We start from the raw sequence: 22,756 nt of genomic DNA, 5'->3' as shown, positions 1-22,756 counted from the left end.
TTTATTATACAGTTTTCTTTCTGATTGCTCACTCAGGGTGATGGTAGATGGCTCTCTGCCTTCTAACTTCTCCAATAATGCGTGTCCCCCAAAGTTCAGTTCTTTTCCTCTTTTATATTAATCACTTTCTTCCATTGACTGGAAATCCTATCCATAGTATTGCTGATGATAGCACATTGCATTCCATTTTCCATTTTGAAAAACCTTGCCCTGCTCAATCAGCTTCAACTTCTCGAATATCCGCTACCAATTCCTTAAATACCGATCTCCAGGTAATTCTCCAGTGGGTCAGAGAAAACTTAGTTGTCTTTGTCTTTAAGGGATGGTTGAGGGGAGAAGGCAGTGAATGGTAATCAATGGACACTGCTCATCGTGGATTAATGTTATTAGTGGAGTCCCTCAGGGTTCAGTGTTGTGTCCATTATTGTTTTCTGTATTTATAAATGATATTGATGATGGTATATCAAGCTTAATGTCCAAGTTTGCAGACGATACGAAGGTTGGCAGGGTTGTCAAGGACACTACTGACACTATGCTGCTGCAACAGGATCTGGGAAGAATGAGCAGATGGGCTGAGAGGTGGCAAATGAAGTTTAACATTGACAAATGTAAAGTACTACGTATGGGAAACAGCAACCCCAGAGCAACGTATCAACTCTGTGGTAATACACTGACAGTGGTAGAGAATGAAAGGGACCTGAGGGTGGTTGTGCAGGCAGATATGTTCTCTGAGCAGTGCAGACAGGCTGCAAGAGTAGCTCATGGTGTATTGTCAATGATATATAGGAATTATTCTAGCAGGGATAAGGAGGTAATTATTCCCTCGTATAAGGCAATGGTCAGGACACATCTAGAGTACTGTATACATGTCTGGAGGCCTCATTTCAAGAAGGATGTAGAGCTGCTGGAATGAGTACAGAGAAGGGCAACAAGATTAGTGAATGGAACAAAGGGGTGCTCTTACGAAGAAAGGCTTAAGTTTTGCAAATTACAGTGTCTGGAGACTAAGCACTAGCGTGGTGATCTGATAGAGGTGTATAAAGCCTTGAATGGTTTGAGCATGCTCAATGCTGATGGGATTGTTCCTCTTGCTCTAAATAATCACCTGAGGGGGTATAAATTCAAATTGAGATAAGACAGATGTAGGATAGACGTGCAGAAATTTGCCTTTAGCCAGCGGATGGTTGGTTGGTGGAACAGACTTCCATCTCTTGTCGTGAAAGTTGATAGCCTACATAAGTTTAAGGCTCAGCTGGACAGGATTTCGAACGGGCTTAAGTTTTGCAAATTACAGTGTCTGGAGACTAGGCACCAGCGAGGTGATCTGATAGAGGTGTATGAATGGTTTGAGCATGCTCAATGCTGATGGGATTCTTCCTCTTGCTCAGAATAATCACCTGAGATGGTATAAATTCAAATTGAGGAAAGACAGATGTAGGATAGACATGTGGAAATTTGCCTTTAGCCAGCGGGTGGTTGGTTTGTGGAACAGACTTCCATCTCTTGTCGTGGAAGTTGATAGCCTAAATAAGTTTAAGGCTCAGCTGGACAATACCTGTCCAGCTGAACAGAGGGGTGAAGTGGAAGTGGTTTTTTTTTTTTTTTTTTTTGGCTGATGCTGCATAAACTTGCTTTCTTGCATCAAATGCCTCTACTAATGCTAATGCTAGTTGATTTCAATACTTCTAAAACTCAGTCTTGTCTTGTCAAAAAGGATTCTTCTGCTCCTATGCTTTTCTTTGGTGACACTCTGATTTCTAGGCAAAATGATATATCTCTTTTGGGGATTACCCTGACTTCTAATCTCTCTTGGCACAAGCACATTACAAATATTGCTTCCTCTGCATCTAAAAAACTTGGTTTTCTCTTTCGCTCTCGGCATTACTTTTCTTCCAAACAGCTGTTCACTCTGTATAAATCGCAAATCCGTCCTGCCATGGAATATTGTTCCCACATCTGGGGTGGTGTCCCGAAAACCTCTCTCAGGCTTCTTGATTCCATTCAGAAGAGGGCAGTTAGGTTAATTAATGATTCATCTCTAACAGAGTCTCTCCACTCGCTGTCTCATAGACATACTGTTTCTGCTGCATGCCTTTTCTACAGATACTTCCATGGGAACTGTTCTTCTGAATTGGCTTCTGTAATTCCTGCTCTCTCCTTCAAAACAGTCCGAACATGTGCTGCCACCAGCCAACATCCATTTACTGTCCAACTTCAAACTCACAGAACCAACTTTTCGTCTTCCTCGTTTATTCATTCAAATGCGTGCCGTTTTCTGGAACAACCTTCCTTCATACGTATTTGCTGAAAATTACAGTCTACAGAAGTTCAAGTCTAATGTCAACAAATATCTTCTTTCGTCTTCTCAACCCAAGTACTATAGGTTCTAATACCTCTCGTGTTTGGGGTTTTCATTAAAAAAAAAAAAAAAAAAACTTGTAATTTATTGCTGACACTCAAGCATTTCCTTCACAGCCTGTTCATAGATTTACTACTCAAAATACAAGACTAATTTCCAAGTTCAATGAAACAACACACTAACAGAGGTAAATCTCAGAAGGTGCTTCCCAATGGCTTGGTCATAGAGTTATCAGTGCAAAACAGTTGACATTTAGAAGAAAACTTTTCCAACAGCTCAGGTTAACTGATAGCTATTAATCAAATGTGTTATGCATGTTTTAACATGTGGCACATTTGGAAAACAACCTGTAGAAGTGTTTTCTCTACTAATGCCAACTGATAATGCTGTCAAATCACAACCACTGATACCAGTAATTCTCAATCAGTAATCTTCCATAAGCTTCTCTTAATGTAAGTTTGCAAAATTAAAAAAAAAATTTAAGATTAATGGCAATCACTCATTAAGAACACAATTTTTTTTTTTTTTTTCCCCAACTACAGTACATGGGTATTCTGAGCGAAAGAGTTCAGAAAAGTCAAGCTTTACTGGCATCTTCATGCCAACATAATTAATATACTTGCAACAATCAAAAAACATTGCATAAGACTTGACCCAAAAACTTTGTTATACAGACACATTATTTCATTATATGGAGGCAAATTTCTTTGAATGTAAATTGTGAAGTATGAATGTGAATTTCTCCAACATCCAAGGTTCATTAGAAAATTTCTCTGTAGAGAATTTTGTTTTAAGTTCATTTATTGAATTTTTTATACCATGATTAAAACTCTTCATTCATGGTGACCAATTCTATGTAGTTTGCATATGCATTGTGTTTATATAATTAATTTTATTAACTGATATTTGGATATTAAGTTCTATTCTCTAGAGACAATGACAAAACAAGCAGCTCGTGCATGTACAGAAGTTGGGCATTGCTGAGTTCACATTTATTTATATTAATATGAGGGGGGGGGGGGAATTATACTCACTTCTTTATAAATGCGATACTGGTCAATAGCCCAAACAGTAGGAATATGGGTGGTCATTAGCTGACTGAGCGTCAAGCGAGCATTGCATGCTCTGGCACATATTAACCTTGTCTTCCCAACAGCAGTATCTCCCACGACCACACATTTTACATGCTCTTGATGGGGCTGTTCATTATCCATGGTCATCCATCATTAACCTTTGCGAGCCGACTGAAAATCTGGTAAATTCTGGAATGAATAAACTAGAATAAATAAATAATTAGCAGATGATTAATAAATGAAGCATTAACAAAGAAGTAAAAATGTATGTTTTTTGGAAGAAATATAAGCTGCTATATGAATATTATTTATGAAATCATTTTTAAAGCAACCTGATCATTTACTCAGCATGGTGCATAAAGTTTTTTGGTGCTGCAACCTCATCATCACATAGGTTCTGCATTATAAATGGCCTGGCTTATTTTCACAACCTCTACTTAGAGTTTACCATCTAACATGATTTTTAATGGCTTGGTATAGCATCCACTGCTATACCAAGAAATTTTGCAGGCATTACCTAAATATCATCACTGATAAATCTCCTGAATTTATCAAAAAAAGATTTATCAAAAAAAAAAAAAAAATCAAATATGCTTGACTTTATTCATGTTACGTTTCAAATTAAAATATGCTGGGTATTCAACAAAACCTTGTAATTTATAATAAACAAAATAATTTAAACTGGAATTGACAGAAGATTTAATATACTTTAATTTGATACAGAAAGCAATACTGTTAGCATAAAAAGAATGATTCTAGCACAAATCATTTTTTGTATACTAACAATACTGGTAGAAATATAGCAACAAATAAAAGGTAAAGCTAAAAATGGCAAATATATAAAAACAAATAAAAGCACAGTCAGGTTGACCTATCTTGCACTTTGCCCAAAGAAATAACTCTGTGGGTTTGGTGATATCTAAGAGGGAAATGAAGTGTCCACCCTTATTGTGAGTAGAAATTTGAGTATTTCAAGCATTGGGCAGAAATCTGAAAATAAATCTTCAGTATTAATACAAAACGGACTTAGAATTAAGTTTTTTTTTTTTTTTTTTTTCAAATGAAGACAGCATGGAGAGAGGATATTTTTCATACCATGCCTCCTGGATTAGTGACAGTAGTCATATGAAACATGTACTTGTCAATATGCTAAGGCTCAACACTAAAATCTGATATCAGAGTAGGCTTCTTTTTCTTTTACTTTATATACTAATATAAAATAAGATTACCAATTCTTGGAGAGCCAACCTTCAATAACAATATTAGTATTACTAATGGCAAATGCAAGTGCAAGAATACAAGCTTATACAACATCAGCCAAACACACACAACTTTTCCCAAATCACCTGTTCATGCCCTCTAATAGTCAGTCTAGTTCTTCCTTGAATCTATTTAGAGTTCCCACTTCCAAAACATCAGACAGAAGCCTGTTCCAGCAATCAACTACACACTGGCTGAAAGCACACTTCAGTACATCTATCCTGCAATTATCCTTCCTCAATTTGAATTTATGGTCCCTCATTGTGTAGTCTAAGCAAGAGGAAGGATGCCATCAGCAGCAATGCTTATTCGATCCATATGATTGCAGATATTTCATGAAGTATCAATAGGTCCTTGAGAATGTCGCAGACATCCTCTCATATATGCAAAGTTGTGCTCACTACCTGAGAGTCTAAACACTGATGGAAATGATATTCAGAGAACACTCAAGTCAAGTGGACCTAATTTCGGCAAATTACGGTCGGTCTGCAACAGCCAAATCCTCTGTTTGAACCTTCACAATGGTGGGACTGTTAGTAACCCTGGGTATAACCCCCATGTACAAGTCCTGAAATACAGCAACTAGCAAACTGTGGGTGACCATCCAGGTGTAAAGCAATATAAGCTGACGCCTAGGTGTCGCACCCACACCACAAGGAGGAATGCTAACCCTCTGTGTTATCCGGCAATACTAAGTGGTAGATGACTCTCATCAACCGGTGTAAAACCACCACTTTGCTTATTTGGGGGCTTGAAATGGTGAAGTGTTGTTTAGTCTGCAGAGTAAAGTAATGTTTTCATCTCTTTCATCATCATGCAGTATGATTGATGTCTTTTTAGGTTATGATGGACATCATGGAGAGATCCAATCTTAACTACATTGATGGTACAGCTCTAAAATGATGTTAGCAGGCCAGCCTCTAGCTAGTACACCGAACCAAACCTATTGGTAACTCTTTAGGAGGCATCCAGATCAGTCAATGTATAATCTTGCTGCATCTACCCTGCCAGATAGTGACTGGAGGGAGTCCAAATAATGTGTATGCGGGGGGCATTGTCGAGGCCACGTTATGTCAAGGATCTGAGTATATTCTTACCATGTGTATGCCATATCCAAAAAATTTCATTACTTCATACAGCATATCCCCCCCCCACACATTTTCTTACTACTGAGTACACCATGAATTATCCAACTAAGAGAAAAAAAACTTATCTGGGAAAAGATCTAAAACTCCCAAACAGTTCCTCATTCGTTTAAAATATATAACTGGTCTCAGTTCTAATGTCAATGATATCCATTTCCAATTACAGTTTGCCAAACCCTATGTACTTTTCTGACAGAATTTCACTTATCGGTTGATTTAACCACTTCTCATCTCAGGTTGTCCGAATTATTCACCTTACGATTCCTTTCACTTCAAAGGTGTACTTGTGCATATGTCCATTCTGATATTCCCTGTCAGAGAATTAGTAATTTGGAATCTCCTCTTTTCGATCATCTCTGGCTTAAAATCTCTCTACCACATTCGCCTGTTGCCTCTATCATTCTCAAAGCTCAACTAATCACTTGGAACACTTTGACTTCCTCTCTTTGAAATTTGACCTTCTCCAGTCCAACTTTCCTAACAGCGAGGTAATTTTCCTTGATGGTTTTAATGTTCACAACTCCAGCTGGCTTCCATTTTCTAGTCACACGGACCAGGCTGATCGAGATGCTCAGGCTTTTGTAATTACTTATGACCTCGCACAGATTGTTCATTTACCTACAGAATACCAGACAATCCTAACCACACAACCAACACACTTGATGTTTTTCTCACAGATAGCCCTTCTAAGTACACAGTCAAGGTGAGTGGTCCTCTAGGCTCCTCAGATCACAAATTGCTGATGGTGTCTTATCCAATGGAGCCTTTCTCTCATGGCCATTCCCAACCTCATGTTGTTTGGCATTACACGCAAAATGATGTGATCTGCAAAAACCTATGATGTCAACATTTGCTCAGATAGCGTTAGTAAAATTATTCTTATAGGTATGAAATCCTTTATCTCGCACTCCACCTTAAAATCTTGTTGTTTATCTAAACCTTGGTTTTCCAATAAGGCTGTTCAAGAGAAGAATGTTACATATCATATTTGGCTTGTTTCCAAATCTGATATTTCATTTTCTGCCTACACCAAAGCTCGTAACAATTGTAAGGCAGTCGTTAATCAGTCCAAACTAGGTTTCAAACATGCTAAGAGGAGAAAACTCACTTCCAAATTGTAGTCTAGCATTCTAATCTCTTTGGCAAGGCTATTAGCTGTACCTTTTGCCCGTCTTCATTCCCACCTGTGTCAAAACCAGATAGTTCTATTGCCACTTCAGCCAAGGATAAAGTTGACGTGCTAGAATCCTATTTTTCTTCCAACTTGTGTATTAATGATCTTGGTAAACCACCTTCCACCATTCCCAGTACACTCCATTCAATGCGTCCTATGGTCTTCTGTGAAAAAGGATGTCAGAAGATTTTTTTAAGCATCTTCATGCTAAGAAAGTTCCAGGTCCTGATAGTATTTCTTCACTTGTTCTCAAAACTTATGCCCCATGAACTTGCTCCTATTCTGTGTCACCTTTTTTCACTTTCTTATTCCAAAGGTGTTTTTCCTTCTGCTTGGAAATTTTCTCATATCCAACCATTCCCTAAAAAGCATGAAAAATCCCTCCCATCCAATTATTGTCCCATTGCACTTACTCCTACTCTTTCTAAAGTAATTAAGAAATCAATTAACTGCCAAACTCTGAAACTATCTAGAAACCTACTGTGATCAACGATCCCCAATATGGATTCCATCAGTGTCGATATTCTGGCTTATGTAAGCCATATATGGGCAAATTCAATGGAAACGTTTGATGAAATTCAAGTAGTTGCTTTTCACATCTCAAAGGCTTTCAATTGTGTTTGGCATAAAGGTCTTCTAAATAAGCTTCCATCTGATGGTTGCTGAACTGTTTCTTATAATTGAGTATCCAGTTATCTCTCTGACCGCTCACTGCGAGTGATGGTAGATGGCTCTGTCTTCTAACTTCTCCACAAATGCTGGTGTCTTCTAACTTCTCCACAAATAGGTAAGTTCAAGAAAATCTGACTCTCAAGTTCCTCCATGGTGATATTGGCCACAATAGGACTAACAGGGGCACCCATAGCTGTGCCCCCCCATTAAACACAGATTAAGAACGGTACAAATATCATCTGTAGAGAGCGAGGTTCTATCTCCCAATTTGGTATCCCTGCTCAAAAGATCTCATGCAGGCAATAGCCTGTTGTACAGGTTCAGAAGTGAATAGAGAACCACATCAAAGGAGACCATAACCTCGCTCTCAGAAATAGTAAAATCTTTAATAATACACAGAAAATGCATACTACTGGAAACAGTGTAATCAGTTTTCCCAACAAGGGGTGCTAATAACTTGGCAACATGTTTAGAAACAATGACAACAAGAAACAATGGGCCGTAAAGGAATATCAGGTTTATGGATCTTTAGAAGTCTATAAAACTGTGGGAGTCGACAACCTGTCGCATGAAGCTTCCAGCGGACGTTCTTGGTAATCTTATTAGCTAAAAACCAAGAATGCACAGGTTTATTAACTTTAGTTTCCAACTTCTCCAGCAGTTTCACAGGGGAGTCTTGCACAGTTTCATAAATCTCCCAAACCTGTAATAGAGCGAGGGCTTTACAAATATACTCCAACTTGTCCAGGACAACAGTGCGCCGGCAAAATTACAATAGTGCAATCTTTGCACAAAGAAGAAAGAGCTTCCTGTTGACAATATCACCATGGAGGAACTTGAGTCAGATTTTCTTGAACTTACTTATTCCTATCACCCTCTGGTGTTGTTATGTTGACAATATTTTTGCAATTGTACCCTGTGGATCAGAATCTGGGCTGCTGTAATATCTCAATTCCCTGTCGCCCATCATTCAGTTTACGATTGAACTAGAGGTTGATAATACTCTTCCTTTTTTAGTCAAACGTGTGGATTCGCGTTTAGTAACTTCCGTTTTTAGGAAGCCAATGTGTGCAGGCCAATTTACCAATTATGGCTCTGCACACACCCCTGGTCATTTACGTAGCACTGCTCATACTCCATTCTCCCACGCTTGGATGCACTCTAGTTTGACTGGTGACAGACAATTTGAGATTTCTAAAATTAGGGCAGAGCTTTCAAATTGCGGCTATCCACCTCATGTTCTAGATAGATGTAAGCTTCAGGCTCACGAATTTGTTACGAAATCTAACCCGCCTCGCATCAATCAATTTATCTCTACCGTCTACATCCCCTATTATCCGGGCGTATCAGAATGTCTTGTTAGGATTTTGCATCTCCATCATATACGATGTGTGCAACTTCCGGGGAGGAAATTACAATCTTATTATTTCTAAGATGAAACACCTGTTCCTCCTTTCCTAGGGAGTGGTTCTGTATACTGTAATATGTGTCCAGATTGTGGGGGGGGGGGAGTTATGTAGGCAAGTCTGGTAGAAGATTGAAAGATCGGGTTTCTGAGCATGAGGTGGCCTGCGAACTGCTAATTTTGAACATTCCGCAGTCACAGAGCATTACTTGGTTGAGCAGCACAATCTTGATCCCCAACAGGATACTGAAATCGTCAACTATTCACGTGATTACCGCCAGTGCTCATGGCTTGAAGCATTGCACATAGCCACCAATAATAGTACTATGAATTGCATGAGGGGAGTACACTTACACCCTATTATAGAATGTACTGTATTGCAGTGCAATGAGCGCTGGCAATCATCATGTGTAAGTAATTCTGCTCTACCGACACCAGACTCATGATCATGCCCAGCTGACTTGCGCTATTGTAACCATCAATATATACTGAAGTAGACCATTCACAGACTAGCTGATGAAGAGGCACTTCGCTTCAAAAGCTACTATGTATTTTAACACTTTTATTATATTATATTTTAACGCTTTTATCTTATTTTATTTCTTTTTATCTTATGTATATATCATTTTTATTTTAATAAATTTATTTTAACCAGTTAGTCAGTCGTTGCAAGAAACTTGGATGATATAATGCAACCCGACACGCAAGGCCTGTTTTGGGCGGTACCGCCCTCCAGTGGGCACTGAAGCCTTCTAGGGGGGGGAGGGCAATAGTGGGTTCAGAAGCAATTGGGGGGCGTTCAGGCGGTCTAGGGGTCGGTGGCTCCTTATCCGTACTTTTATCTCCTCAGGGTCCAGTGGACCCAGTTCAAAGGTCAACTAATAATTTCTATAATTTTTACTCTATGGACACTGCTGAAATTCACTATAGGTGAAGCCAGAACTGTTTTCTTCGATTTTCCTACTTCAATTTTCAAAACCTTCTATTGAATTTCACGCAAATGACAAGAACGTGACATCAAGTGTGTATTTTTTTGGCCTTTTTCTGTTATTTTTCTAAACCCACTCTAATTAGCCTAGGGCCTTTGAAACACGACAACGCAAGCTACTGTGAGCTGACATAAGAAGCAATAAAGAGAAACAGTAGCAACAAATGTTTTTCAAAGGCGTACATTTTTGCTGTTTAGGAATAAGTTTCATTACAATCATCGGTCAAAAGTGTGATAGATAAGTGGAGTCATACAAAGTGTAAATTAAATCTTTTATTTTGTGAATATTGTTGCAAATTTTATTACTTCATTATCTCTGAATCTAAGAAGAAATGTCGACAGTACAGTATTGAGTATTTGAAATATGGTTTTATTCAGTCTCCTACGAACCAATTATTACCTGTGTGCTTGATTTTCCAAAAAAGTATTTTCAAATGAAGCTGTTATTTGTTATTTGGTGTTTTAGGAACATTAGCAACTAAGGTCAAATTGCTCCGGGATATGCGGTGGTCATTCCCTGACCTTTCCGCATTTGGTGGTGACAGGCTGGAACCCCAGTCTAATCAAGAAGCGTGTGCTACGCACTGCTGCTCCTTCCCACCTGGCTACGGAGGTGCCATTCAAATGAAGCAATGAAGCCTTCTAGGCTACAAGAGCATTTGACTAAAATGCATGCTGACGAAAAGGATAAAGATTTGTCCTATTTTCAAGTACTAGAAGAAAAATATTTTAAACGTCCAACTATATCAAAACTTTTTGCATCATCCACTAAACAAGATAATGACGGATTACAAGCTTATAATATTTCATTATTAATCACAAAAGCGGGAAAACCACACACACAATTGGTGAGGAATTAATCCTGCCGGCAGCAAAAGAAGTAATAAACACTGTGCTTCTTAAGCCAGCATCAGATATCATCAGGAATTCAGTGCAAAGAAGAATTGATGAAATGGCTGAAGATTTTGAAAAATCATTGTGCGATTATCTGAAGACATGCCAATTTTCCATTCAATTCGATGAATCAACTCTCCCAAATAATGAAGCACTACTCTTATCATACGTACAATTCATAAAAGAAGAAAAAGTTTGTCAAGAATTATTATTTGCTAAAAATTTGGAAGCGGATACAAAAGGAGAACCTATATTTAATACCATGAATAAGTTTTTTCAAGAGAAAGACATTCCTATTCGTAATATTTTGTCTGCTGCTACTGGTGGTGCTCCAGCAATGACAGGGTGCCACAAGGGTTTCATAGCGCATTTGAAAAAAGTAGTACCAAATGTACTCACTATACATTGTGTTCTTCATCGTCAACATTTGGTTACGAAGAATTTAAGTGAACGCTTGCATACTTCACTCCATTACGTTATTAGAGCAGTCAACAAGATTAGAAGCAATTCATTGAGTGACAGATTGTTTAGCCAACTTTGTAGTGAAAACAATGAAGATTTCAATCGTTTGCTGCTTCACACAGAAGTTCGTTGGCTTTCAAAAGGTATTTGTCTGAATCGATTTTACAATTTGTTTGATTCAGTACTAGAGTTCCTAGAAAACAGAGATGACGGATTATGGGCCAACCCGATTACAACCAAAAATGACATTGCTTATTTGACAGACCTCTATAAAATATTTAATGAAGTCAATCTACAATTACAAGGTGATGAATGGAATTTAATTAAAACAAAAAACGTTATTGCCGCTTTTGTGGGGAAACTTCTTCTGTTCAAGCGGAATGTAGGCCGAGTGGAATATAGCCACTTTTCAAATTTATCAGCAGTGTCTCTCAAAAAGGAAGATTTACTTACATACTGCGAACACTTGCTGATTTTAATGAGTTCTCCCTTCTGATTTTAATGAGCGATTCAAGGATATTCTAAACATGAATATACCAAATTGGGTTCTAGATCCTTTCTCACATGTAAACACAGCAGGATCATCAAATTTAGAAGAGGAACTCATAGAACTCACAAAAAATGAAGAACTAAAAATAAAATTCAAAAGTGGATACCAAGAGTTCTGGCTTCAGAAATCAATACCGACACTGTACTCTGGATTATGGGAAATAGTGTAGAAATTTTTAATTGCATTTCCATCTTCTTATTTGGCTGAGCATGGGTTTAGTGCTGTAGCAAATTTACTAAGAAAAGGAACCGATTCCATATAACTGAGCGTGGCGATTTACGACTGTTTTTAACGAAAGTTGAACCCGATATTAACAAACTTTTAAAAATGCATCAGGCTCATCCTTCACATTAATTTGTTATTTTTTCTTTGTATTTTCACTTTGTAAGTTCGAAATAAACAATTTTCTAATACATTTGATGGTGTTTTAATTATTACAATAATTAAATTACAATACTAGTGCAATACAATCTCCTAATATGTATTCCGAATTTTCATATTTAAACCATTGTATGAAATTTCACATTAATTTCTTATTTTTGCTTTGTATTTTTACTTTATAAGTTCGAAATAAACAATTTTGATGGTGTTTTAATTATTACAATAAGATTCTTACTAATGCATTTGCAATCTCTTAATATGTATTCCAAATTTTCATATTTAAACCATTATATGAAACTATGCATAATGTTATTCGAGCATACACTTTACAATCTTTACATATGGGCTATGTTTCATCAAAATCGGAACAGCAATAACTGTGTTCAAGATGAAGCACATATTGGCCACTACTTTTTCAATAATTTAACAGCATAAGCAGTAATGTATCATTAGTTGCTATTTACGTCGAAAATATCAAACGGCTTGAACGCGGAAAACTGTTATAATGGGGGTCGCTACAAAATTTGTCTTGCAAAGTGGGCGGTGGCCCGAAAAAGTTTGGAAACCTATTCTCTAGAGACTAAACATGGGTTTCACCACTTCAAGCCTCCAATAAGCAAAGTGGTGGTATTTCACCGGTTGATGAAAATCATCTACCACCTACAGATATGAGAAATCTTATTTCATCTTCTCAATCTCCATGTCTCAACCTTGGTCCTTGAGGTTGTCACAGACATTCTCTCAGATATGCCAGACAAGCTGTACTTGCTACCTGGGAGTCTAAAACGTTGATGAAACTGATATTCGGGTGACACTCAAGTCAGGTGGACCGAAGTCTGGATGGTCTATGACAGCCGAATCCTCTGCTTGCACTTTCACGCTGGTGGCACTGTTAGTAATCCTGGAAATAACCCCCATGCACAAGTACATGGTGGGTGACCACCCAGGTGTGAACCAACGTAAGCAGAGGTCGAGGTGTGGCACCCACACCACATGGAGGAGTGCTGCAATTATGTTACCAGGCAGTACTGGGTGGTAGATGACTCATCAACTGGTGCAATACCACCACTTTGCTTACTGGAAGCTTGAAGTGGTGGAACCCATGTTTAGTCTCTAGAGCGAAGCTCCAGTCAACCCTTCCCTATCTCTTCCATCATGCAGTATGATTGATGACTTTTGAGGTTATGATGAACACCGTGGCGAGATCCAATATCCCTTACATTTCGGGGGTACAGCTCTAAAATGGTGTTCGCAGACCGGCCACTAGTTAGTACACCAGACCGAACCTATTAGTAACTCTCTAGAAGGCTTCCGGATCAGCTAGTGTATAATCTTGCTACCTCGACTCTGCCAGACAGTGACTGGAGGGAGTCCGAGTAGTGTGTATGTGGGGAGCATTGTTAAGGCCACGTTATGTCAATGATCTGGGTATATTCTTACCATGTGTACGCCATATCCAAAAATTTCATTACTTCATACAGCATATCCCACCCACTTTTTCTTACTATTGAATACACCACGAATTGTCAAACTAATAGAGCAAGCTTATCTGTGAAAAGATCTAAATCTCCCAAGCACTTCCTAATTCATTTCACAAATATACGTGGTCTCAATTCTAATCGCAACGATGTCCGTTTCCACTTGCATCTGCCAAACCCCATGTACTTTTTCTGACAGAATCTCAGTTATCGGTTGATTCAACTACTGCTCATCTCAGATGCCCAAATTATTCGCTGTATGATTCCTTTCGCCTCAAAGGTGGTACTTGTGCATATGTCCATTCTGATATTCCCTGTCAGAGACTTGGCAATTCGGAATCTCCTCTATTTGATCTTCTATGGCTTAAAATCTCTCCACCTCATTGTGTAAAATTCATCTGTTGTCTCTTCCGTTCTCCCAACTCCATTAATCACTTGGAGCTCTTTGACTTCTTCTCTTTGCAACTTCACTTTCTGGAATCCAACTTTCGTAACAATGAGGTAATTTTCCTTGGTGATTTTAATGTTCACAACTCCAGCTGGCTTCCGTCAGCTGGTCGAGAAGCTGAGGCTTTTGCAATTACTAATGACCTTGCACAGATTATTTATTTACCTACAAGAATACTGGACAATCCTAATCATACAGCCAATACGCTTGATCTTTTTCTCACAAACAACCCTTCTAAGTACACGGTCCTTGGGCACTTCACATCACAACTTGGTGATTGTCTCTTCTCCAATGGAGCCTTTCTCTCATGGCTATTCCCAACCTCGTGTTGTTTGGCACTACAAGAATGCAAAATGGGATGACCTACTAGATTTCTTTTTTTTTTTCTCCCTTGTTCGGTTTGCCAACGTTTCTCAGATCGTGTCAGTGAAATTATTCTTGCAGGAATGGAATCCTTTATCCCACACTCCACTTTAAAATCTCGTCCTTTATCTAAACCTTGGTTTTCCAATAAATGTGCTAAGGCTGTTCAAGAGAAGAATGTTGCATATCGTAATTGGCTTGTTTCTAATTCTTCAGTTTCATTTTCTGCCTACACCAAAGCTCGCACCAATTGTAAAGCAGTTATTAATCAGTCCAAACTAGAGTTTGAACAGGCTAAGAGTAGAAAACTTGCTTCTTGCCCTAATGGTAGCCGAGCATTCTGGTCTCTTGCCAAAGCTATTGGCCGCAACTTTCACCCATCTCTGCTCCCACCTCTATCCAAACCAGATGGTCCTGCTGTCACTTCAGCCAAGGATAAAGCTCACCTGCTAGCATCCCATTTTTCTTCCAACTCATGTATCAATGATCTTGGTAAAACACCTCCCACCATTCCCAACACGCTCCATTCAATGCCTCCTGGTGTTCTGCCAAAAGGTTGTCATAAGGATTTTCACAAATCTTGATGCTAAGAAAGCTCCAGGTCCCGATGGTATTTCTCAACTTGTTCTCAAAACCTGTGCTCCTGAACTTACTCCTATTCTTTGCCGCCTTTTTTCACTTTCTTATTCCGAAGGTGTTTTTCCTTCTGCTTGGAAATATGCTCGTATCCAGCCAGTTCCTAAAAAAGGGTGACAAATCCCTCCCACCCAATAATCGTCCCATTGCAATTACTTCTATTCTTTCTAAAGTAATGGAGAAATTAATTAACCACCAACTCTTAAACTACCTAGAAACCATCCGTCTGATCAACGATCGCCAGTATGGATTCCATCAGTGTCGATCCACTGGCTTATGTTACCCATTTATGGAATAATTCAATGGAAAGGTTCGGTGAAACACAAGTAGTTGCTCTTGACATCTCAAAGGCTTTCGATCGTTTTGGCATAAAGGTCTTCTAAACAAGCTTCCATCTTATAGTCTGCCAACTGTTTTTAGTAATTGGTTATCCAATTTTTTCTCTGATCGCTCACTGAGGGTGATGGTCGATGGCTCTCTGTCTTCTAACTTCTCCACTAATGCCGGTGTCCCCCCCCAAAGTTCAGTTCTTTTTCCCACTCTTTTCCTCTTGTATATTGACCTTCTTCCATTGATTGGAAATCCTATCCATCGTTTTGCCGATGATAGCACATTGCATTCTACTTTCCATTTTGAGAAAACTTGCCCTGCTCAATCAGCTTCAACTTCTCGAAAATCTGCTACCAATTCCTTAAATGCCGATCTTCAAATTCTCCAGTGGGGCAAAGACAACTTAGTTGATTTCAACCCTTCTAAAACTCAGTCTTGTCTTATATCTCGCAAAAAGGATTCTTCTGCTCCTATCTTTAGATATTATCCTTATCTTTAGTGACACTCCGATTTCTAGGCAAAATGATATATCTCTTTTGGGGATTACCCTGACTTCTAATTTCTCTTGGCACAAGCACATTACAAATATTGCTTCCTCAGCATCTAAAAAACTTGGTTTTCTCTTTCGCTTTCTTTTCTTCCAAACAGCTGCTCACTCTGCATAAATCGCAAATCCGCCCTGCTATGGAATATTGTTCCCACATCTGGGGTGGTGCCCTGAAAACCTCTTTCAGGCTTCTTGATTCCATTGAGAAGAGGGCAATTAGGTTAATTAATGATTCATCTATAACAGAGTCTCTCCACTCGCTGTCTCATAGACGTACTGTTTCTGCTGCATGCCTCTTCTACAGATACTTTCGTGGGCACTGTTCTTCTGAATTGGCTTCTGTAATTGCTGCTCTCTCTTTCAAAATAGTCCGAACACGTGCCACCACCAGCCAACATCCATTTACTGTCCAACTTCAAACTCACAGAACCAACTTTTCATCTTCCTCGTTTATTCATTCAAGTGCGTGCTGTTTTCTGGAACAACCTTCCTTCATACGTATTTGCTGAAAATTACAGTCTACAGAAGTTCAAGTCCAATGTCAACAAATATCTTCTTTCGTCTTCTCAACCTCCAACCCAAGCACGGTACTAAGTACTATAGGTAAGCACATCTATGCTGACCTGAAGAAAAAAACTCCAGGGGCAAGCTCTGAAGAATCTGAATTTAAGGCAAGCAAGGGGGTGGTTTGAGAAGATTAAGGGGAGGACTGGCATTCAGTGTCATAAGGCACAGGGGAGGCAGCAAGTACTGATAAAGAAGCCGCTGATAAATTTGCCAAGAAATTTCAGAAGCTCGTGAAAGATATCTACCACAGGTCTTCAACTGTGATGAAACTGGGCTTTTCTGGAAAAAAATGCCCAGTAAAACCTACATCACAAAGGAAGAACAAGCTCTGCCAGGCCACAAGCCTAAGAACTCCAAAGTGGAAATTTTAACAGAGCAGAACACAATCAAAGGAAGGTGGAAAGAATACTGTGAGCAGCTCTTCCGAGCACCCGCTGGCACTAATGATCTACCACCCCCTTTTCAAGAGTGTGATCATGAACTAGTACCACTGAAGGAAGAAGTCGAAAAAGCCATCAGAGAACTAACGTGTTGCAGTCACCTGGAATTGACAAAATCCTTTCGGAACTGATTAAAGCTACAGGTGTTGAAGGGCGCCGAGTTTTTTCATAAAATGATTATAAAAATTTGGGAAACGGGACGGTGGCCATCAGATTGGAAGAAATCAATTTTCATCCCCTTACCAAAAAAAAGTAGATCTAAAAATATGCTCAAATTACAGGACTGCTAGCATAATTTCTCATGCTAGCAAGATTCTTCTTAAAATCATATTAAACAGAATCTCAAGAAATCTTGAAGAAGAAATGCCAGAAGAGCAATCAGGTTTCAGAAGGGGTAGAGGAACCAGAGATCTTAAGTCTACGACTGATTATTGAAACTAACTGGCCTGTAATTAGTCATGTCAACCTTATATTTCCCTTTGTGAATTGGGGATACATTTGCACATCTCCAGTCTGTGGGGACTTACCCTGAGTCCAAGGATACTGTCATAATTATAGCTAAGGGTTTGTGTACTTCCTTTGCTGCTTCCTTTAATATAACTGGATAGATCCCATCCGTCCCAGGGGAATTTCTTATGTTTAACTTCAATTTCTCCTCAACTTTGCTCTCAGTTATTACAAAATCATTAAGCACCCTATTACAGTTTGATAAACATCTGGCATTTTCTTCCCTTAATAAACTCCTCACGTGTCAATGAAGATGCAAAATACTCATTCAGATTATCAGCTATCTGAGCAGGATCATCAATGGTCAAACCATCGATATCAAGTGTACCAATGTGATTCAACCTCTTCCTTCTAGAGTTTATACAAGTAAAGAAGTCTTTGCTGTTTTTCTTTGCTAAAGATTTTTCGTAATCTGCCTTCGCTTACCTAACCTCCTTTGTGAACTTGATTACAGAGTAGCTTATATCTGCCATAGGCTTCTGTGTCACCTGATAATTTATATGCATCCCGTGCATTTTTCTTCTCTGCTACAAGTCTAATTAGTTCATCTGACATCCATTGAGGCCTAAACTTTGAACAATATTTCTTAATTGGTATGAAAAGCCCAATAGCTTCCACAATTAGTTCCTTAGAACTTGTTGTTGGTAACATCATTAGTTGGTTCCACTGTACAAAATTTAAAAACTGTCTAAGACACTGTAGTCACCTTTCTGGAAGAAAAAACTCTTCCCTTTACCCCAGACGGTAATTATATCTTTAAGTAAATCCCACATCAGTACACTGTGTTCATTGCCACCTAGTGGTTCCTTTAACTGCAAATACTTTATACAGGAATAATCACTGCTGATAACCAGATCAAGAGTATTACCCTCTCTGGTTACCTCTCAAGCATGCTGCTGCAGAGAACAATTATCCCATAAATCCACAAATTCCAGTCAACATCTGGGAAGTTAAAATTCCCCATTATAACACAATCAGATTTACTGGCCCATTCTATTTCTGTACAATTCTTCGTTGTACTCATTAGAGTCATTAAGCCTATAACACACTTCTACTCCAATTTTTGCTTTTCCAGTGCTTATGTCACACCAAACTAATTCAACATTGCACTGTCCATCTATGTCAACTGGATGCACTACCTTAGATTTTTTTTTTTTTTTAATTAATAGCATAACCCCTCCTCCCTTCCTATCCTGTCTATCCTTTCTGTACATATTGTACACCTAAATTACAATTCAGCATTGCTTATACCTGTGTGACACCATGTCTTTGATATCCCAACTATATCTGCCTTTGATGTATTGACCAGCACTTGAAATTCATCAAATTTATTTACTATTCTTCTAGCATTGGTGTACATGCAAGTATACATGCACCTATTCTTAATTACCCTAACAGAGCTCATGTATTTATGTTTCATGATGACTCCCACCAGCCCTTGAATTCTCCAGCACCCCACAATTCCAGGCCACTGCTCATTCGAATAGAAGCAGTGCAAGAATCACTTTCACCTCTGCCCGTGGCTACTATTGACCTTTTAATCTGCGAAAGGGGTTTTAATAATAACTTTTTGTTTTATAATGTAATTAGGAATTTCAGCTGGTCCTAAAGCAGAATTAGTGGGGAGTTGATTAATTATTTTCACAAGTTCACTTCTGTTAAGCTGACAAACAGTGGGTAAGTTATGGGAGAAAAACAATACAATTTTTGGTTATTGTACAATAATGTATCAAAGATTCATCCTCCAAATCAAATCCTTTGGGGCAGTGGGGAGAAGTGAATAAAACCACATTTTTAGCAAGGCATGTCTGTTTAGCAGCCCACTTACCTTTTGCTAACTTGTTCTTGATGAATTGAGCAATACTTGACAGTGATTTTGATAAAGTCGTTTTGGCTGAAATGGTACTAGATGAAAAGAAGTTTTCATCTAGTACCATTTCAACTTGATAGAATAAAGTTGAAATGGTACTAGATGAAAACTTCTTTTCGTACTGTTCATACCCTTTTGCTTAACCTTTAACATTTTTTTTCCCCAACATTTCGTTTCTGCTGGATGTTGAATTTAGCCACGGTTCCACTTTTAATTATATAAATCCTGTAACCAACAATAATTACTATTGTACATGACACCATACTAAGTATAAAGGAACTTAAGAAATAATCTAGTAAAGTACACAAAACTTCCTGAGACCATCTTGTTTCCTCTGCAGGTAGTGCTTCCAAAGTTGGGAAAAAATAAAGTACAATGCACTAACAGGAAATATAATTTTAAGATTTCAAATAAAAGATTCATCAACTATTATCCCAACCCATTATGAACCACAAGGCCTGAGAAAAAAAAAAAATAATAAACCCCCAGAACAAATAATTTCAATAAGACATAACGTGCCATAGTGCTAGGTTGAAAGGCAACAAATGTATGCTATGATGACCAACGTCTATTGAAATGAACTTATGTTGAGGAACCAAGAAGTACAAGCGTTGGATCAAAACAATATATATATATATATATATATATATATATATATATTATTCCCTCTTGAGGTACAGTGACTTAGGTTATAGAAGTCACAGTTTCTTTTGATTTTTGCAAGATTTAGCATTAGCAGAAGCACATGATGCAAGAAAGCGAACTTATATAGCATCAGCCAAAAAAAAAAAATTTAAAAAAAAAAAAAAAAAAACCCATTTCACCCATCCATTCATTCCAAACGTTTTAGTTTTGCTTTGAACTTATTTAAGTTGTTGACCTCCACTACAGCAGATGGAAGTTTGTTCCAACTATCAACCACCCGCTGGCTAAAGGCAAATTTCCAAACATCCATTCTATAATTGTCTTTCCTCAATTTGAATTTATGTCCCTTCAGGTGAGTAATCTGCGCAAGAGGAAGAATCCCATCAGCATTGCACTCTCAAACCATTCAAGGGTTTATACACCTCAATTAGATCACCCCACAGGTGCCTAGTTTCCAGAAGCTGCAATTTGCAGAATGTAAGCCTTTCTTGGTAACAGCAACTCTTTGTTCCACTCACGAATCTCATTGCCCTTCTGTGTACTCGTTCCAGCAGCTCACACCTTTCCTAAAATGAGGCCTCCAGATCTGTATACAGTACTCAACGTGTGCTGACCATTGCCTTATAGAAGGGGACAATCACCCCCTGATCCCTGCTGGCAAAATTTCTGTATATCATTGACAAGACACCACGAGCTACTCTAGCAGCCTGTCTACACTGATCAGAAAATTTCAATTCCAAATGCACAATAATTTTTGGCAGAGCTAATCTAGGTAACTCTCCATTTTTCTGGTAAGATGTCAGTAACTTCTAATGACACTAAACAATTTGTTATTATTTCGCCACTAGTGTAAGGCAATGAATCCTTTACGATTATATTTGATAAAATAAATGACACTTCAATCACTAACACTTTACTACTATTAGCTTGACATAAATTTAAAATATTTTTCTGTCTTTCAAGTTTATTTTTTTCTTCTTGAAGTTTTTCTTTTTGCAAATTTCCCTAAATTTAGGGAAAAGCTTTTGCTTCATGAAAGTTCCTATGCAATTTTTGGAAATTGTCTTTCACAATTCGACTTCCGATAGCCAGCCAACACACCTGACATAATAAGCAAATTACACCAGTTCCACTACTATTATCTATTACCAACTAATCATATTTCCAAGAGGACTGAAATGCATACTTTTTAATTTTTTTGTTTCTTTGCATTTGAAATGTGTAGATGTTGTTGTTGTTATTTTGGTTTTTAGGAGCATTAGCAACTAAGGCCATATTGCTCCGGGAATATGCGGTGGTCATTCCCTGACCTTTCCACATCCTCCATATTTGGTGGTCACAGGCTTGAACCCCAGTTTAATCAAGAAGCATGTGCTATGCACTGCTGCTCCAGCCCACCTGGCTACGGAGGTGCCGAAATGTGTAGATCTAAATCAGATGACTACAAAGGTAGTGTCAATGCATCATTTTTTTCCTCATCACATTCATTTCAGTTTCTTTTCAAAAACTTATCCATTTTGAAAGGGTTTAGTAACTTTGGTTAAATCTGTTAAAAGAAAATACATTTAAGCATTTGCACACAAAATCAAAATATTTCTTACTATAACACTTTCATCACCTTTAAAGTAAAGTAAGCACTATACATATTTTAGCAGTGCAACTGAGAAAAACCCAGCAGAAACCTGTTAAAACTAGAAACTGAGAATTGCACGAGGCAGTATCCTCAGTTTGTAGTGGCACTATGGCAACAATGTTCATACTCTCAACGAAGTATTTTATAAAAATTTTTCAATACGAAATTTTTAGAAATCTTCAAGTACCGTGTTAATGGACTAGAAAGGAATAGCGAAAGCTTAAAAAGCGGTACTCACCTTGAAATTAATCTGCGATGGTTTACTTAGGAAGCGTGGTTAATGTTTAAGTTGAATTGTTGAATTGAAAATTAAAAGGGAGGGAAGTAGGTAAAAGTTGACTGAGTTAAATAGGCGCAAGGAAATAGAAGTGTACACATCCAATCCTTGGTTGTCATCGAAATAAAGAGAAGAAGGAATAATTAAAAACTATGTAAGTGAATCCGATGAAGCCAATAGTCTTTACGAGGACTTTCGTTAGTTAGAGAACGTCTTCAGTTGGCAATGTGTGGGGAGAGAACGCGCGTGATATTTTAAGAATAAAAAATTACTTCTATTTCACTTCTACTTCTATTTAATATACACTTCTATTTCCTTGCGCCTATTTAACTCAGTCAACTTTTACCTACTTCCCTCCCTTTTAATTTTCAATTCAACAATTCAACTTAAACATTAACCACGCTTCCTAAGTAAACCATCGCAGATTAATTTCAAGGTGAGTACCGCTTTTTAAGCTTTCGCTATTCCTTTCTAAAAATTTTTCTTAAACAAATGTGAAATTACAAATAATTAATAAACTTTAAAGAACACCGTAAATGTGTCAAACTTTGACCATTTTTGAGATTAAAACGCCGGGAAATATTCCTCCAATCACTAACAAAAAACAGGATTTTACAGCAAAGATTGGTATAGATTTCTGTAGAATATCACA

At 38.1% G+C, this 22,756-nt stretch overlaps 1 protein-coding gene across 4 annotated transcripts in view; it reads right to left on the bottom strand.

The window, feature by feature from the left end:
• Positions 1-22,756, bottom strand: part of RhoBTB (Rho-related BTB domain containing) — a 388,644-nt gene that overhangs the window by 303,574 nt on the left and 62,314 nt on the right. For all 4 annotated transcript variants that reach the window (XM_090374193.1, XM_090374190.1, XM_090374192.1 and 1 more), the window contains exon 3: positions 3,394-3,621. In XM_090374193.1, coding sequence (XP_090230319.1) covers positions 3,394-3,579 — 186 coding nt within the window. In that variant the 5' untranslated portion in view covers positions 3,580-3,621. The remainder of the gene's footprint in view (positions 1-3,393; positions 3,622-22,756) is intronic.

Source organism: Mastigoproctus giganteus, chromosome 5 (genome assembly GCF_048544385.1).
Source record: "Mastigoproctus giganteus isolate SK-2022 chromosome 5, ASM4854438v1, whole genome shotgun sequence".
Lineage (NCBI taxonomy): Eukaryota > Metazoa > Arthropoda > Arachnida > Uropygi > Thelyphonidae > Mastigoproctus > Mastigoproctus giganteus.
This window is presented reverse-complemented; position numbering and strand designations above follow the sequence as displayed.